The sequence below is a fragment of the Myotis davidii genome, unplaced genomic scaffold (genome assembly GCF_000327345.1).
Source record: "Myotis davidii unplaced genomic scaffold, ASM32734v1 scaffold749, whole genome shotgun sequence".
Taxonomy (NCBI): Eukaryota; Metazoa; Chordata; class Mammalia; order Chiroptera; family Vespertilionidae; genus Myotis; species Myotis davidii.
This window is the reverse complement of record NW_006300030.1, coordinates 1,559,052-1,577,083: the sequence shown is the minus strand read 5'-3', so window position 1 is coordinate 1,577,083 and position 18,032 is coordinate 1,559,052. Positions and strand designations below refer to the sequence as shown.

The 18,032-nt window shown below is 37.1% G+C and overlaps 1 protein-coding gene across 3 annotated transcripts in view; it reads left to right on the top strand.

Moving 5' to 3' along the window:
- LOC102753737 (sperm-associated antigen 6) overlaps positions 1-18,032 on the top strand; it is a 64,679-nt gene that overhangs the window by 6,494 nt on the left and 40,153 nt on the right. For 2 of the 3 annotated variants that reach the window (XM_006776174.2, XM_015572056.1), the window contains exons 3-4: positions 9,595-9,761; positions 12,498-12,681. In XM_006776174.2, the coding sequence (XP_006776237.1) occupies positions 9,595-9,761; positions 12,498-12,681 (351 nt within the window). Of the gene's footprint in view, positions 1-5,909; positions 5,962-9,594; positions 9,762-12,497; positions 12,682-18,032 lie in introns of those variants that run through there. The other variant, XM_006776175.2, reaches the window with a different exon arrangement.

The following is an 18,032-nucleotide window of genomic DNA, read 5'->3' as shown; positions in this document are numbered from 1 at the left end:
TGGGAGTGAAGGGGTTCTCTACAGGAGACTTCTAGGTGGGATTCCTAGAAGTTAACTAGACCAAGAAGGGGAGGGGAAACTGCATTCAGGTGGAGGGAAATTATGTGTAAGGTAGAGGCAAGAGAAAACGTGGTGTGTACTTGATGAAAAAGGCAAATGTTCAGGTATGGCTGGAGCATCTTGGGGTAATAGGGCAAAGGAGAGAAAAGTCAGTGGCTAGAGAGGAAAGCAGGCCTAATTATGAAGGACCTCATATGAAGTTTGGATTTAATCCTGAAATTGATAGGAAGCCATTGAAGAGTTTTAATTAGAGGAACATTGGGATCTATTTTGTGTTTTAGAAAGATGATTTTCACCGTCGTGTGGAGAACAGATGGAGGGGATTAAAACGGATCAGGGAGACCAGGTATCCATTTTTGCTGTACCAGTCTGGCTGGATAAGAGATATGCAGGACTTGTGACTTAGCAGAAGGGAGCAGGGGCAGGTAAGAAGAGAGAGGAATTGAAGATGACTCCAAGGCTTCTGGCTGCTTAGGTTAGTGCCATTCATTGAAGAGAAAGAGGATACAGAAGGCGGAGGAAATGGTGATTTCACTATAACAGCATTGAGGTTGTGGTGTGTCTGGGATATCTATGTACCAGTGACCATGGTGAGCAATTTGGGTATATAGGGCTCTGGAGCCCAGGAAAGTGATCTTAGCTTAGATGTATAGAACTTACATGCTCATTAAAGGTTTAGATGTGTAGAACTTACATGCTCGTTTGAAAATATAGTCAAAGTTCATTTTTAGATTTCTTTATGTAAGTATAAACATGCAAGTTCCAATCATTTAATCTAAAGTACATGTAGATTGAACCCGCCATACTTGTATACTCTACATGCTCACTCAGTTCAAATTCCACATATACAGATGGTGATGGCTGTGACCTAGTCTAGAGTCAGACAGTTGCATCAGTTTAATACAGTAAGCATGGAAGACAGCCACAGTGATGTTAATGGTAGAATAATATCACTTCAGCAGATTATACTCTTTGGTATGCATTCTAAACCTGGCTATAGGCCAGTTTCATTACTAAAGGGTAAATGCTATATAAGTATATGTTAAATAAGTAAGTGAATGCATGCTGTTCTTCCTTGCCCTCTTAGGAGAGTTGCTAGCTTGTTCAGAGAGTCAGTGGTCTCAGTTTCATCTTCCTGTCACCTCTTGCCACTCAAAAATGATGTATCAGATGTGGTAGCCCTTCTCTCATAAATAACTGAGTTAACAGTGAATCGCCAAACAAAATTGAGAAGATGCTAACTATAGTATTAACTACAAGGAGAATAATTATAAAAGTAGAAAATAGATTATTTTTATCATAATTTTAAAAAACTCTACATGTGTTTTGTGATTCATTCTGACCCTTTAAATAAATTATAAGACTTTGTGTTATAAGGGATATAACATCTAAAATCATAATTGACTTGATAGCTATGACAGTGTAAAAGTATTTCACAGAAAACAAAACAGACATGTGATACTAAAATTTATGATTTTTAATCAAATACAGGAATAGTGGCCAGAGGTATATAATCATAGAGGCTGGGAGAAACCAAACCAGGTCCTGAAAATTCTTACTCTAAAAAATACAAGGGAGGACACTTAAGTATTTTCAAGTAAAAATGGCCATTGAAGGAAAATGCTTTGTAAAATTCGTTAGTGTCATGACACTTGCTTCAGTAAAAGTATAATCATATAAATGCAATATCTCGTTATAGAAATAAAGATTTTAAATCTGCTAAAGTTGACTAGTTGGAGTTACTCTGTGATAGAACAGGTAGTGTTTACAGTAGTAAAATCAAAGTGAGTGGTGGTTTTTAGAGCCAAGACTACAAGTTTTTCAATAGGAGCTAGTTGTATATTCAGAACTATGCTAGGTAATTTGAGAAACAGAAAAGTATAAAACAAGCTTGGCTCTAGAGATGCTTATTATTTTACTATGGAGATAAGACATTTACTCACATAAAACTAGAGAACCACATAAGATGCTACATCAAAGATGGCTGCTGCGCTCTGCATGACTTTGGGTGTACCATTTATATCATGATCATGTGAGTGGCATCCCCTGGATTTGTGCAGTACACAGCCATACATGGTGGACCTGGGAATTATTCAGTCTTCATTTTTATTTATGTCACTGAAAGTAAGTAGTATAAACAATAAAGCTCTCCATGGCTTCCCATTTCACTTACAGTAACATCACAAGCCCAGCTGGTGTGGGTCTATGGTTGAGCATTGACCCAGGAACCAAGAGGTTACCAGTTTGATTCCCAGTCAGGGCACATGCCCATGCTGCTGGCTCAATCCCCAGTATGGGGCATGCAGAAGGCAGTCAAAGTTTTATCTTTCTATACTTCTCCCTTCCTCTCTCTCTAAAAATCAATAAAAACATATTTTTTAAAAAGACTAACGTAACAAAATCTTAATTTGACCTATAGCCAAATTTGACCTGGCCCAACCAAACTCTCCAGCTTTATCTCTTGCCCTATCACCCTCCCCCTTGACATTTCAGATGGTCTGAATTTCTCATGGCGTCTTCAACAGTCTGCCACAATCCTGCATCCTGTCCAAGCCAGAAACCTGGAAGTATCACTGATTCCTCCATCTTCTTCACACTAATCAGTTTCTATCCTAAATACCTCCTTAAGCCATTCACTTTTCTCCTTCCCTTTTGCCATTGCTGTTCTCCAGGCTATCTGCACATCCGGTGTAGGTTCCTACAACAGCCTCCTCAGTGGTCTCCTGTCCCCAATTTGTCTATTTTCCCCCTTTCTTCCCAGTGTAATCAGAGTGATCCTTCTTTACAAAGTACAAGTTTGATCCTATCACTGCACTGACACTAATGTTCAGATACAATTCAAAATACTTAAAATAGTTTATGGGACCCTTCAGGATTTTGGTTTCTGTTAATTAGCCTTCTTTCTCCAACATTCTCTCTCTCCTCTTGTAGTGTGGTCATACTGCACTCTCAGTTTTGTCAGTATATCAAACTGTTTTTGGTTTTGAGCTTCATTTATATAGTTCCTTCTGGTTGGAATACTCTCCAATCCATTTACTTCACTAATTCTTCCAATTCTTTTTTTTTAAATATATTTTATTGATTTTTTACAGAGAGGAAGGGAGAGAGATAGTTAGAAACATCAATGAGAGAGAAACATCGATCAGCTGCCTCCTGCACATCTCCTATTGGGGATGTGCCTGCAACCCAGGTACATGCCCTTGACCGGAATCAAACCTGGGACCTTTCAGTCTGCAGGCCGACTCTCTATCCACTGAGCCAATCCGGCTTTGACTAATTCTTCCAATTCTTTAGTAGGCAATCTGCCCCCAAAAGCCTTCAGATCTCAACTTAGATGCCACTGCTCCTGGGTTGCCTTTCCTGTGTTCTTCAAAGTCTAGGCTAGATGCTCTACCATGTTTGCAGAGCACACTCTACTTATTTCGTTGCATATATCATAATGTGTTGCATTTGTTTATCTCTCAAAGACCCTTTACAAGTTCTTTGAGGTTAAAGACAATTGTGTTTTTAATACCTTGTCTATTCTGAATAGGTATTTCTTTTATTTTAATTACAATTTACATTCAACATTATTCTATACTAGAGGCCTGATGCATGAAATTCATGCAAGGGGCTCAGTCCTCCCAGCAGCGGCAGCTTGTCTTGGCCCTTGCAGCCCCAGCTTCGTCCAGAAGGTTGTCTGGAAGATCATCCAGAAGGACGTCCAGAAGGTCGTTCGGCTGTCCAATCTAATTAGGATATTATGCTTTTGTTTTTATAAATTAGTTTCAGATGTACAGCATAGTGGTTAGAAAATCATGTACTTTACAGATTGGTTTCCCCAATATTTCAAGTACCTACCCAACTCTGTAAATAGTTATTACAATATTATTGACTATCTTCCCTAATTTACATCTCTGTGACTATTCTATAACTACCAATTTGTACTTCTTAATTCCTTCACCTTTTTCACCCATCCACTCCAACCTCCCTTTCTTCTGTCAACTGACACTCTCTTCTCTATTTCTATTTTGTTTGTTTATTTTGTTCTTTAGATTCCATATATAAGTGAAATCATATGGTATTTGTCTTTCTCTAGTTGATTTATTTCACTTAGCACAATACCTTCTAGGTCTCTTCATGCTATCACAAAAGGTCAGATGTCATTCTTTTTTATGGCTGAGTAGTATTCCATTGTGTATTATGTACCACAGCTTTTTTTAAATCCTCACCCAAGGGCATGCTTAGAGAAAGGAAGGGAGAAAAAGAGAGGGAGAGGGAGAGAAAGGGGAGAGAGAGAGAGAGAGAGAGAGAGAGAGAGAGAAACATTGATGTGAGAGAAACATCGATCTGTTGCCTTCTGTACATGCCCCGACAAGGGATGGAGCCCACAAGCCAGGCATGTGCCCTGATCAAGAATCAAATGGACAACCTTTCAATGTAGGAGATGATGCCCAACCAACTGAGCCACACCGCCAGTGCCCAAAATTCCACTTTAAGGTATACTGGTACACTAAAGGAATTGAAACCTGGGACTCAGATGGATACGTGTACACAATGCTCATAGAAGCATTATTTACAATAACCTAAAGGTGGAAACAACTTAAATGTCCATCAACAGATGAGTGGACAAACCATATGTTGTTTATACATACAATAGAATATTATTCATCTTACAAAGGTAATGAGATTCTGAAACATGCTACAATAGACGAACCTTGAAAGCATGCTAAGTATGAAATAAGCCAGGAAACAAAAGGACAAATAGTATATGATTCCATTTATATGAGATATCTACAGTAGAAAAATTCAAAGAGATGGAAAATAGAATAAAGATTACCAGGGACTGGGGGTATGGAGAAATGGGAAGTTGGTGTTTAATTTGTATAGAGTATCTGTTAGCAATGATGAGAAAATTCTGGAAATGATAGTGGGTGATGGTTACGCAACATAGTGACTCTACTTAATGCCACTGAATTGTACGTCTAAAAATGGTTAAAATAATAAATTTTGTTATGTATATTTTACCACAATAAAAATAAATAAAATTGAAAAACAAAAAGAAGCAACTAGAAATCTTTACTATGACCTAAATGGCCTGAAGGTCATTTATAGACACTTGTTTTTAAATAAACAAAGTGGAGATGTTAAATATCTTTATAAACAGAAGATTGAGGTAATATGTATATAAATTACATGTAATATGAGAATGAATGGGTAATTTTTTTGTATTTGGAAATGTTTGACATTTCCTTCCTAATTTATATATGTAGTAGGCATGCACAATCAAAGTAATTAGGCCTGTGTTGCACTGAAGGGAATTAAAGAAAAGAGCTGTGATTATTTTGAGGCTATTTTATAATCTCAACTTGATTATTAATCTCTTGAGAGTAGAAGCTGCCTTAACTCATGTGTAGTTCTATTCCTTGCCACTTGGTAAACCCTGATCTGTTTTTTGAGTGAATGATTGTGGGCAGGATCAGCAAGGTTGTTTCTGTTTGGGGCATAACTCAATTGCAATGTAGGTATTAGCAGCAATGTCTCCAGCATGGCACTAGAACAAGAAAAATAGAAAAGGAGCTCAAAACTATAAAGTTGGGGGAGGGGGATTGTAAAGATTTATCCTATAAGTTAAATTTCAAATAGTTTCACACTGTTTTATCAGTTTAGTATAGAGTATACTAAATTGTTTTATTATAAATATTAGAGTATAATAAATGAATTATTTTTAATATTAGGTATTAGATAGATCATGTTGGTTCCTTCAGTATAGACTCCCAATGAGGTCATTAGCTGCGCCCTAGAGACCTTGTGTATCAGATATTATAGCAACTATTCAGACTGCTGTAATTGATGGACTCTAAATTTTCATGCATTCGCTCACCAAGGATCAATTACTATGGATTCCTAATGGACAAGCAGGTAAGGAAAAATTTATTTGTATGTCATATTTACTTCTTTTCCTCTCTCCTCTCCTCTCCTTTCCTCAAACTTCCTCCCCTCCCACCCCCACCTCTACCCCTGTCTCTTGCATCATTATCTGTATTTTTAGGACAAACCTATAATTACAACAAAGTCTCCATGCTTAATCTGTGTAAGAGATAAAATAAAAAATACAGGCCCTTGGAGGCTAATGATTATAAAGCACTAAGGAAAATTTAAGGATTAGAAATTTGGGGCAGTATTTTGTTTAATAAGAATGATCTTATTCAAACAAAGACATTTATTCATTTTTATTGATTTTATTTGGGTGATATTGGTTAATAAAATTATATAGGTTTCAAGTGTACAATTCTATTATACATTATCTGTATATTGTATTGTATGTTCACCATCCAAAGTCTAATCTCCTTCCATCACCATTTATCCCCCGTTTACCCACTTCTACCTGCCCCCACCCCCCAAAATAAAGATATTTTAAATGGAAGCTTTAGCTATTACTTTTATAGGTTCGGAGACTTAAAATTTTTCAAAATCCTTATTGTGCTACTGTCTGGACTAAGGAATATAGGGAAAGTGTGATAAAGCATAAGTTTCCATGCAGAAGCCTACCCTGGATATTCAATACAGGAATAGAAGGAAAGGAATTGTGTGTTATTTTATTGACATTTTTCCTGGGCTAAATGTTATGGGAAAATGGAGGAGAAAATATATAAAGTAAAAAGTTCCTTTGATTATATGAGCAAATGAAATACCTTTGGGAGGTAAAACATTTTACTGCTAAAATTGCAAACAGAGATTTTCCAGAATTGGAGACTTTTAGAAATTAGCTAAATATTATAATAAATACATAATCAAGTTAAGTACTATAAACCTGATAGGTGAATTTATCAAATTTTTAACATAAAAGTTCAAAGTTCTTAAGAATTTAATTTAAACTATCTAGGTTGGATTGATTTTCTGATTATATTTCAAAAGACAATAAGTGACTTCCTCCAAATTTATCAAGTGAGGAAAAAAGAAAATAACAGATTCAGGGGAAAAAAATAATATGAACCACAATTATGATTCTTTTATTTTTATAATTGTGGTTCTTTTCATTGTGTTCTAAGAATACTTATACTTTGTATTTTTTTGCCTTATTAATGTATTTAGTATGAAACTTTAAATATATGTTAACAAATTTAGCTTTTGTTTTTTAAATGGTACATATTTATTATCAACAATGTCAAGTTATATTCAACAAAGTGGGCAAAGGACTTAAGAGACATTTCAACAAAGGTGATGTAAACAAGCACCTGAAAAGACATTTGCCATCATTAGTGCTAGGGAAATGGAAGTCAAAACCACAGTGACATACCACTTCACACCTATTGGATGCCTAGTAAGTTAAAACAACAGGGAAAATAAGTCGTAGTGAGGATGTGGAGAAATCCGAACCTTTGCACTTTGCTGGTGGGAATGTAGAATGGTGCAGCTTCTGTAGAAAACAGTTAAACAGCTTCTAGATGGCGGTGATGATTACACGTCATTGGAAATGTACTGAGTACCACTGAATTGTACACTAAAATTGGCTTAAGTGACGATTTTTATGTTATGTGTATTTTACCACAATTAAGAAAACAATGAAGGAATCGAGCAAAATACAAAGAAGAGATTGACAAATTGTTTAAAACCCAACTTTCTAGGAAGAACCCATATTAACACTTGGTAATAATTCTAATACCTTATTCTGTGCTTTAAGCTTTTTGTTGAGAGATATTTCAGAAATTATCTCTAAGAAAAAAGTATAGATAACAATATAAGCAACACTTGTGAGCATAGGCATGTTGAATTGTTTAACAGGAGCTATGACCTAGGCATGAGCAGGAGTGCTTTGTGCCTGCAAAGTTAACCAGCCTGTGCAGGTTTTAAACTTGCAAATGTGGCCTTGGATAAGATGGTCTAACCAAGAAACTTAGGCATTAAATGATCACTAAATGAAGTGGGAGACTATGAAAAGCCACAGGTCACATCATTAAATGTCTCTGAAATAAGCATCATTACTCTCTGTTTATGTTATTTGGTAATATTATTTATCTTACTTTAGTCTAATCCTAAATGTTATTGTACCAGTAAATGTTTTCCTCTTATTCTATTTCAAATGTTTCTGGATGTAACATTAAAAAAATATTGATGCCCCAGCAGGTGTGTCTCGGTGTTTGAGCATCAACCTATGACCAGGAGATCATGGTCCTACTCTGGGCTGCAGGCTCAATCCCCAGTGGGGCATGCAGGAGACAACCAATCTATGATCCTCTCTTATCATTGATATTTCTATCTTTCTCTCCCTCTGCCTTCCTCTCTGAAATCAATAAAAATATCTTTAAAGAATACTGGTAACATACGCTTTTATAGATCACTGGAATATGTTTTTATGGAAAAGATGCAATAACATCAGTTGAATAACCTGCTGTAAATTACATAAAGTTTAGAAAGTCAAGGGGCGCTTTGTTCCAGTTTGAATTCCATCTTTGCCTTTCTCATAACTTTAGACTAACACACCATCATAAAGCACAAATAGCTGTTGACTATTTTACATATTTTCTAGTAAGGCAAAGTTAATATAAAGAGTTGTAATATCCAATGAAATGACCAAAATGCAATTATTATTTGTCTCCCTTCCCCTACCTCGTCAATTTTAACACATATTTGTTTAGCAATTATAAATAAAGAAATGTCAGAATTTCTAACCTTGCTCCACCCCTTATTAGTTGTGTGACAAGTTTTAAACCTTTCTCAGGCTAAGTGTCCTCATCTGTAAAATAGACATAGTAATAAGGCCTACATCCTAGGTTTGTTATGAGAGGTCAGTGAATTAATAAGGAAAACAACTCTTTAGGACAATTCATGCATACAAGTGCTCCATAAATATAAGCTACTTTTATTATTATTGTGAGGATGATACGCCTTCTCTTTATTCAATCCTAAAATGAATATTGTGAGACCTGATAATACGATATACTTTCTTATATTAAGGATTTAATTTTTTGGAGATAATGTCAGAAATATGATTCATGAATGTGAGGTCCTAGCCTAATGGCCCTGCTGCTCCCTTGGCCCTGAGTAGACCCTGATAAAATTTCTGTAATAAACTCTAAGTTCATTTGGAACCTGAGTGGGGGAAAAAAAGACACCACACAAATGCAAGACTTCATTGAGAGGAAATAATCTGAACTGAGCCCTGAAAGATAGGATTTGTAAAGATGAGGGGGAGGGGTGTAAGGCGGGATGGCGAATCAGCCTATACTACGCACTTCACAACCTTTCTTTTCCTTCCTCGTGACAGCCTGTCAGGTCAGGTCACAGCTAGTATTTACCAATCAGGGATTTATAATCCTCTCTAGACCACAGTCATTCTTATTTCCACACTATGCTGCTTCTTTGATAATTAAAGGTTATATTCTGTGTCTTGGCCAATTATATGCTTTTAAATATCCCATTAGTTTTTAGTGGCTAATTGTTTTTGCTGATTTTTCCCCTTAGTTTCATATTTGCAAATACGAAATTGCAAATTGTATGTTTGCTTTTAAATTTAAGCTTTGCTGATGTGTGTTCTTTCATCATTTCACGCAGGTGTAATGTCTTTGCTGAGGCCTCTTCTTCTGGACGTGGTCCCAACAATTCAGCAGACTGCTGCTCTGGCTCTTGGGAGACTGGCTAATTATAATGATGACCTAGCGGAAGCAGTTGTCAAGGGCGACATTCTCCCACAGCTTGTTTATTCATTGGCAGAACAGAATGTAAGAATTTTTAAAAAATAAGTTACGTTTTTTACTTTAAAAATTTGATATTTGGGGTACATTTGCAAGCTTGTAAGCATTAGAATTAATAAGATGTTAATGCACATTACATTCAATTATTTGAACTGAACATAATATCGTTAGAGCACTCTACTTGAGGTTTTTTCCATTATTGTTAATATAAAGAGAAAGAGATTTTAAAACTTAATGGAATTATACATCAAGCAGTATTTCTGTGTGGGGGAGTGTTAAAATTATAGGATCAGTCTTAGGTATATAAAACCTTAGGCAAACAAAAAGTTGTTTACAGAAATCTTTATATACAAGTGAAATTTGGTTAATGGCAACTGTCGGAAATTGCTTTAAAGCAAGGGGAGATAAGTATCCAAAAAGAAGGAGAATGTATTTAATGGAAGGTTTGATAAAGCTTTTTACCAAGTATGCAAGCATGTCAGGCCTTTTTAGGCTCTGTAGTTAGTAGTGACTATTAAAACCCAAGGAATTGTCTATGAATTTGAAAATTCCACAACATAAAAAGTTAAAATAGCTTAAGGTAATGCATCACCATTATTTTTACACAATTATAAAACAATCTGTAGAAAGCTACTTTAAAACTCTAGTCTAATTTTTAAAATAAATTAGTAACTATTTGGTTACTGACATAAAATTAGACTTTACAACAAATACTTAAATACCTACATATGTTACATTTAAGAAACTAAAGAAAAACATGAAATTAAAGCATCATTACTAAGTAGCATATTTCTTCTTTTGTTTTGTTAATCCTCACCCGAGAATATTTTTTCCATTGATTCTCAGTGGAAGGGAGGGAGGAGTGGGAGAGGGAGAGAGGAAGGAGGGAGAGACTAACATCAATGTGAGAAGAGACATCAATTGGTTGCCTCCCACACCTACCCAGATCAGGACCGGAGATTGAACCTACAACCCAGGTACGTGCCCCTGACCAGAGCTGAGCCTGCTACTCTCCCCTGCTCCAGAGCTCTAACCACTTAGCCACCGGCCAGGGCTAGCAAATGGCTTATATCATCAATATATACCAGGTTTTGAGCTGTGATATTAAAAATATACTTGGTATATTTTCTCTCATAAATTTTTTGCATCTTAATATTTTAGCCTAAGTAAATGGAATGCTTTCAAAACAGGTGCTATGACACCCGGTCACTTTTTAGTAGCCACTGTAAAGAAACAGAAACAGAATTGACGGGAGCCGGTCCATCCTTGCTGTTTCAAGGGACCTGGCATATATGGCATACTGTTCTTAATATGTTTGCTCACCTTCTTGGCACTGTGTTTTAACCAAGGTCACCTCTCCGAGAAAGGTTGTTTCCCCAGGTAGGGATTTTCCCTGAAGTTAGGGAGGGAATAAAACCCCTTAACAAAGTGCCAGGCGGGTAGTTAATCACTTTAACTATGAACAATAACGCTTAAGCTACATAATCTTTACGGGCTGGAGAACCTAGTGTGAGAGCATGGCTACAGAACCTGGCTGGAGAACCTGGAGAACCTGGCTGGAGAACCTAGCAAGAGAACATGGACACAGTACTTGGCTGGAGATTGTGGCTAGATATCCTGGCAAGGCTGCTGATCAACTGAACGCTGTCTCCGTGTCATTCCTTCTTCGCCGACTCCGTCCATACCTTTGGGGACCCCTGGACCCGCTGGGGTCGGACCCCAGCACAGAATCTAAAATATGGGGTTAACTTGGTTTTGTTAAAAGGAAGAGTTAGGAGACCATTGCTGCGTCATTATGTGAACCATAAAACCACAGTGAGTGTTACAGCTAAATACTTCCTAAGCATTTAATTTTCTTACCTATATAAAGAAAATCAAGTTTCAGTTTTATTTCTTAACCTTATAAAGTTTATATGTAGAAAATATTGTAAATATGAAGCATTCACATAATATTGTCATTTGTATTTATCTTTTTTAAAAAGCATTTCTAAAAAGGGATAAATAACATATCCCACGGTTTGACTAGATTATTTTCCAGGAAAAGTTTTTTTTTAAATATATATACAAATATTTTAGAGAGGGGGAATGGAGAGTGTGAGAGAAACATCAATGTGACAGTGAAACATTGATTGGCTGCCTCGTGTATGCCCCCTAATGGGGACCAAGCTCATAACCGACTGGGAATCGAACAGCAACCTTTCGGTGCACCTGACAACACCCAACCAACTAAGCCATACTGGCCAGGGCTGCCAGAAAAAGTGTTAAAATGGATCATGAATGTTTTGCCTTTAAATTTAGGACACCAGAAAGATGATTTGAGGTTATGAAAGGCCTACCAGCCTTAGAGACTCAGGGCAAGTAAAGGAAACGAATTTGCCAGTTGACAGTTTAGTTTTACATGCTAACAACCCAAGAGTTCTCATGCGTCAAACAAATACCTTCAGTGTAATGCAGATACATTAAAATCTCAGTATTTTATGAATTTGTAGGAAATAAAATTTGCAGGAAGGAAAATATTTTATAAAATTATGTTTTAGAATAAAACATTTTAAATGTAATATGACTTACATTGTTTTTGTTTAGATACTGAACGAAAGCAATGGGGAACATCAAAAAATTAAAATGATGCTGCAGGATGTTTTTCTTCAGTATTTAAGAGCTTTTGATCTTTATTGTATTAATGTGATTACGTTTTGGTCTTTTTAAACTTTCATTATGTAAGTGCTCAATTCACTTTGCGCTTTATCTATTTCATCCTTGTAGCGTTTCTACAAGAAAGCGGCTGCCTTTGTGTTGCGAGCAGTTGCTAAGCACTCTCCTCAGCTAGCTCAGGCTATCGTTGATTGTGGAGCACTGGATACACTGGTGATATGCTTGGAAGATTTTGACCCTGGAGTCAAAGAATCTGCAGCCTGGGCTCTTGGATATATTGCAAGACATAATGCAGGTAATGGGGCATATTAAAGTGGGGCTATTTAAGTATATATTTACTAGGTAAATCTGATTTTGCTTAGTAAAGCATAAGTGAGGTTTTAATGATACTTCTATACATTATGGGAGATAAGCTTTGAATGATGCCCAAGTTATTGGGATTACAAATTCACACAAAAAAATCAATACATTCCAGTCTTATCTTAGTTAGCAGGAGAGAAATTTGTAGACAGAAACAGAAAGGGGATCGGGTGGCATTCTTGAAACTTAAAAAGAGCATAAAATTCTAAATATTAAAACAACAAAAAAAAAGAATTATTTTAGGTTGTCACCCCTCAGGGTACGTTGAGTCTTCACTCTTCCTCCTAACCCAGGGTATTCCAAATCAGTCAGGGCCATATCATATGAGTGAGTAATGTTGAAAAGATATGGACTTAACTTTCTAGAACATGATTGTATTCAGCCCACATTGGGCAGGAAGGAGGAGAAAGAGAAGGATCACCTTCTCTTATAAACTGACAGCTCAGTGCCTGGACTTCTCGTGTGAAGGCTGTGCTGACACACCTAATTAGTAAAAAATATACAGGGACCAAATTGGTCCTACCATTTTATAGAAGTTGCTAAATAACATAAACAAATAACACAAGAATATGCAGTTTAACTAACATGTAAAAATGATCACTTTGCTAGTTATCAAGAACTGCATATTAAAACATTGGTGCAAATGCCTTTTCCCACCTGTTATTACTTGGCGGGGAAAGAGGAAAGCAGAACTATAGGCAAGTGATTAAGAGCACTGTGGCATTAGACAGGACCTGAGTTTTAGTCCAAGTTCTCTCATTTAGTTGCTATGTGACATTGGATATGACTTTTAACTTTCTGAACCTTTATTTCCTCATGTGCTAAAAGAGAGTAACTACTTCAGAGTTATTCAAGATTTGTTGTGAGGATGAAAATACATGGTCAATGCTTCATAAATGAAAGATATTAGTATTAATATTGAAGGTTAGAGAGGACTTGATAATGTGTAAGCCCTACAAATTGTGTCAACATGTGGAAAGTTGTTTGGTGAAACTAATCTAAGTCACAAAAGAGTTTATGGTTACTCTAAAAAGCCTGCTTTGGGAATTCATCCTAAAAAAAGAATTTCACAGAATGAAAAACTATACTCGTACAAATGTTATTGGAGCATTATTCATAATATCAAAAAACCTCAATTACTTGGCAGGAATTTAGAGGTTAAATTATGGTAGTTTACATAATGGACTCTCATTCAACAAATTAAAAAGGCGATTGTGAATCCTACATGGTAACATGAAAAGGTGATTATAATGTTAAAAAGAGAGAGAGAGAGAATTGTATATTACAGTTATAATAATTTCTCTATATATAAAAGCCTAATATGCAGTGTCCCCTTGGGAATTCGATCACTCACTATGACATGCACTGACCACCAGGGGGCGGTGCAGAGCAAAGGAAGGCCCCAGACAGCAACCGGCAGCCAGCAGCCACTAGGAACCCTACCCGTGCATGAATTTCGTGTCCTAGGCCTCTAGTATAAAAATAAGTTTTTATGTGGACATAAATCACAAAGAGATACATGTTTGCATTACTAAAATGATAAAATTAAGGAGATTTTTCTTCATTTTCCAGATTTTAATATGTATACATGTATCAAATAATAGCTACCATTTACTGAGTAATTACCATGTGCCTGGCTCTGTATAGTATATGTCAAATACATTATCTCATTTTGACTGTGCTACCCTTAGGGTAGGTATTACTCACCTTGTTAAACAGAGGAATAAAGTGGAGCTTAGAGAGGATGCCTGAAATTATGTTAAAGGCAGAACTGGAATTTGAGTCTAAAACTGTCTGACTCCAAGCCCGTCTTAACCACTGTGCCATACAGCTTCCCTGAGCACTTTGTGAAAGAGTATTGAAGAAGAAACTCAAAACAGAAGCAGTAAGAAGTTCTCCCATGGCTATGTTTAATGTGGTTCTTAAAGTGGTGACACTATTGGAGACAAAAAGAAACAAAGTGATATAAAAGTAAATTGAGAAAGAAAACTATTATCTTGCTTAGAATGGTTCAGAATTAGTATATTAAAATTATTTCCTTCATATCTGGATTTTAGTTTCCCAAACAGGTTCACCTTAGGACTATTGCTTAACACATGTTGATTGGGGAAACTAAGGCAGTGTTTTAAATCAGAAGCTGGTTATCATGGGGAAACTACACAAGTATATTTAGTACTTTTTTTAAGCCAGAGGACTTAACGGCAAACAGATTGTAACATGAGTATTTCAAAGGGTGGTGCCAAAGAGTTTGGGACAGCTTGTAGAAACATTCTCAGACAGGTGCCCGTAGGTAACCTTTCCAGATCTCCCTTTTGTTGAGTTTGAGGCTAAATGATAATAAAGAAATAACTTATAATATAGGGTCTGTTTAGGGATTCCATTCCAATTGTTTTTGCTATCACCGGCTCCCACATGGAATCCCCCTGTAATAGTACTCAAAGGCCTGGGACCCAGAAGCTCCCAGAGGAGATGGCTGCATGGACTAAGGAAGGGGAATTGTTATCAAGATTTAAAATGGTGGCAGAGTAGGAGGATGCTGCATGGACATGCTCCCAGGAACAAGCTGGAATTACAATTGAAACATGGAAAGGCTTCCTGAATAATCAACGGAAAACTCACAGGAGAGAACCCTGATACCCAAGGACCGAAGGCAGAGACCACATAGAGACTGGGAGGAGGGGCGGAGGCGAGAAATGGCTGGCCAGGCACTCACAGACAGCAACTGAAATACTGGAGTGATATCTCAGCTATGAGAGAGTGCCACTGAGAACTCTGGGATCTAGTCCTCAAACTGGGCTCCTCAGCAGAGAGCACCAAATCTGAGGAGGGTACCCACATAACATCTAGCAGTGAAAAGCAGTGGGGTGCTGTCTGCCAGGAAGTGGCAGTTGAAAGTTCAGGCACCCTCTTGCGGGCCAATGCACAAAAATTCCTTGTGGAGCCACCCACCTTGTGCTCTGGCAGAGGGAGGGTGAAGTGGACTGGAGCTATGAGAGCAGAACCCAGGACTGGAGACTCAGGGAATAGGCCTCAGAAGGCAGACACCCCAAGTTTCCTTGGTTGAGTAATTCCCTCACACAGCAGAGGACATCTTTCCCACACAGACATCTGCCTTGCCTGGGGAAAAGACAATCAACACACCCTATGAGAAAACACCTTTCTCTGAGGATAAAAGTAACAATTAGCCTCCAGGCAGAAGCAACTGCGGCCACCCTTTTGAAAAAACTCTCAATACACCTGAGGATGATTGCCTAGGGGCAATTCAAGTCAGAATCCTATTACAGTGGGGCCTTAACTTATGAGTTTAATTCATTCCATGACGGAGCTCGTAACTCAAATTACTCATATGTCAAATCATTAAAGTGAACGAGTGAGACACGTGATGCTGGGCTGATGTTGTGGCATTCACTGTGACGTTCGCTGCGCCAACTAGCGGTGGGTATCTGAAGCTGGCTCATAACCCGAATTTCAGCTTGCCAACTCAAAGCAAAAAATCAGCCAAGAGAGACGCCTCATATCTCGAAAAACTCGTTAGTCAGGACACTCGTAAGTCAAGGCCCCACTGTAGTCTGTAGGCAGAGGCGGTCTCTGGAGGCTTTGAGTTTTTGCCTGATGCAATAAGTCAGAAACAGCCTTTAACACTGTCCTGCACTAGAGATTGAGAGGTGAAGAGGATCTACCTAAAACATAGTCACAAACACAAATAGACAACCAAAATGAGGAAACAAAGAAACAACCCCCAAATGAAAGAACTAATGGATTCTTCAGAAGAGATAAATTAAGCAGAGATAAGAAATTTATCTGAAACAGAGTTCAGAGTAATGATGTTAAAAATGCTCAACAGTATGAAACAAAAAACAAAAACAAAATATAATCAACAGTATGAAAAAAGATATAATAACTATGAAAAAAGAACAGTCTGAGATAAAGAATGACATAACACAAATAAAGAACACACTGGAAGGAATACACAGCAGATTAGGGGAAGCTGAAGACTGAATCAGTGAATTGGAAGACAGAGTTGAAAATATCACTCAATCAGAGAACCAAAAAGAAAAAACAATTTAAAAACAGGAGGACAGCATAAGGGAGCTGTGGGACAATGTGAAATGTAACAATATTAGAATAGCAGGTGTGCCAGAAGAGGCAGAAAGGGAGAAAGGAATAGAGAAGGTGTTTGAAGAAATAATGGTAGAGAACTTCCCTAACCTGGTAAAGGAAAAAGTCAGGAGGCACAGAGAATCCCAAACAAAAAGAACCCACACACACCCATGCCCAGACACATCATAATTAAAATGCCAAAAATTAAAAACAAAGAGAGAATCTTACAGACAGCAAGAGAAAATAAAACTTATCTACAAAGGAGCTCCCATAAGGCTGACACCTGATTTCTCATCAGAAATTCTACAAACCAGAAGAGAATGGCATGACGTATTCAAGGTAATGGAAACCAAGGACCTGAAAACAAGGGTACTATTACCAGCAAGGCTATCATTCAAAATAGATGGTTAAGTAAAGAGCTTCCCAGACAAAAAAAAAAAAAAGGCTAAATGAATTCATCACCACCAAGCCAGCATTACAAGAAATGCTAAAGGGATTGCTGTAAGGGACTGCTAAGAAGAAACAGAGAGAGAAACCTAGCCATATAGGATTCAAATGGCTATAAATAAGTACCTCTCAGTAATAACCCTAAATGTAAATGGATTAAATGCTCCAATCAAAAGGCATAGGGTAGCTGAATGGATACAAAAACATGACCCAACTATATGTTGTCTACAAGAGACCCACGTCAAAACAAAAGACACACACAGGATGAGAGTGAAGGGATGGGGAAAATTTTTTTCTATGCAAATGGAAAACGAAAACAAGCTGGAGTAGCAAAACTCAATTTTGACAAAATAGACTTTAAAATGAAGTCCATCATAAGAGACAACAAAGGTCACTACATAATACTAAAGGGATCAATCCAACAAGAGGATATAACCCTGGTAAACATATATGCACACAATACAGGAGCACCCAAATACATAAAAAAAAAAACTTCTGGAGGATATCAAGGGAGAGATTGACAACAATAGAGTCATAGTAGGGGACTTTAATAACCCACTGACACCACTGGATAAATCCTCTAAACAAAAAATCAGCAAAGAAACATCAATCCTAAATGACTCACTAGATCAGATGGACTTAATTGATATCTTCAGAACACTTCACCCCAAAGCCATGGAATGTACGTTCTTCTCAAGGGCTCATGGGACATATTCAAAAATAGACCACATATTTGGC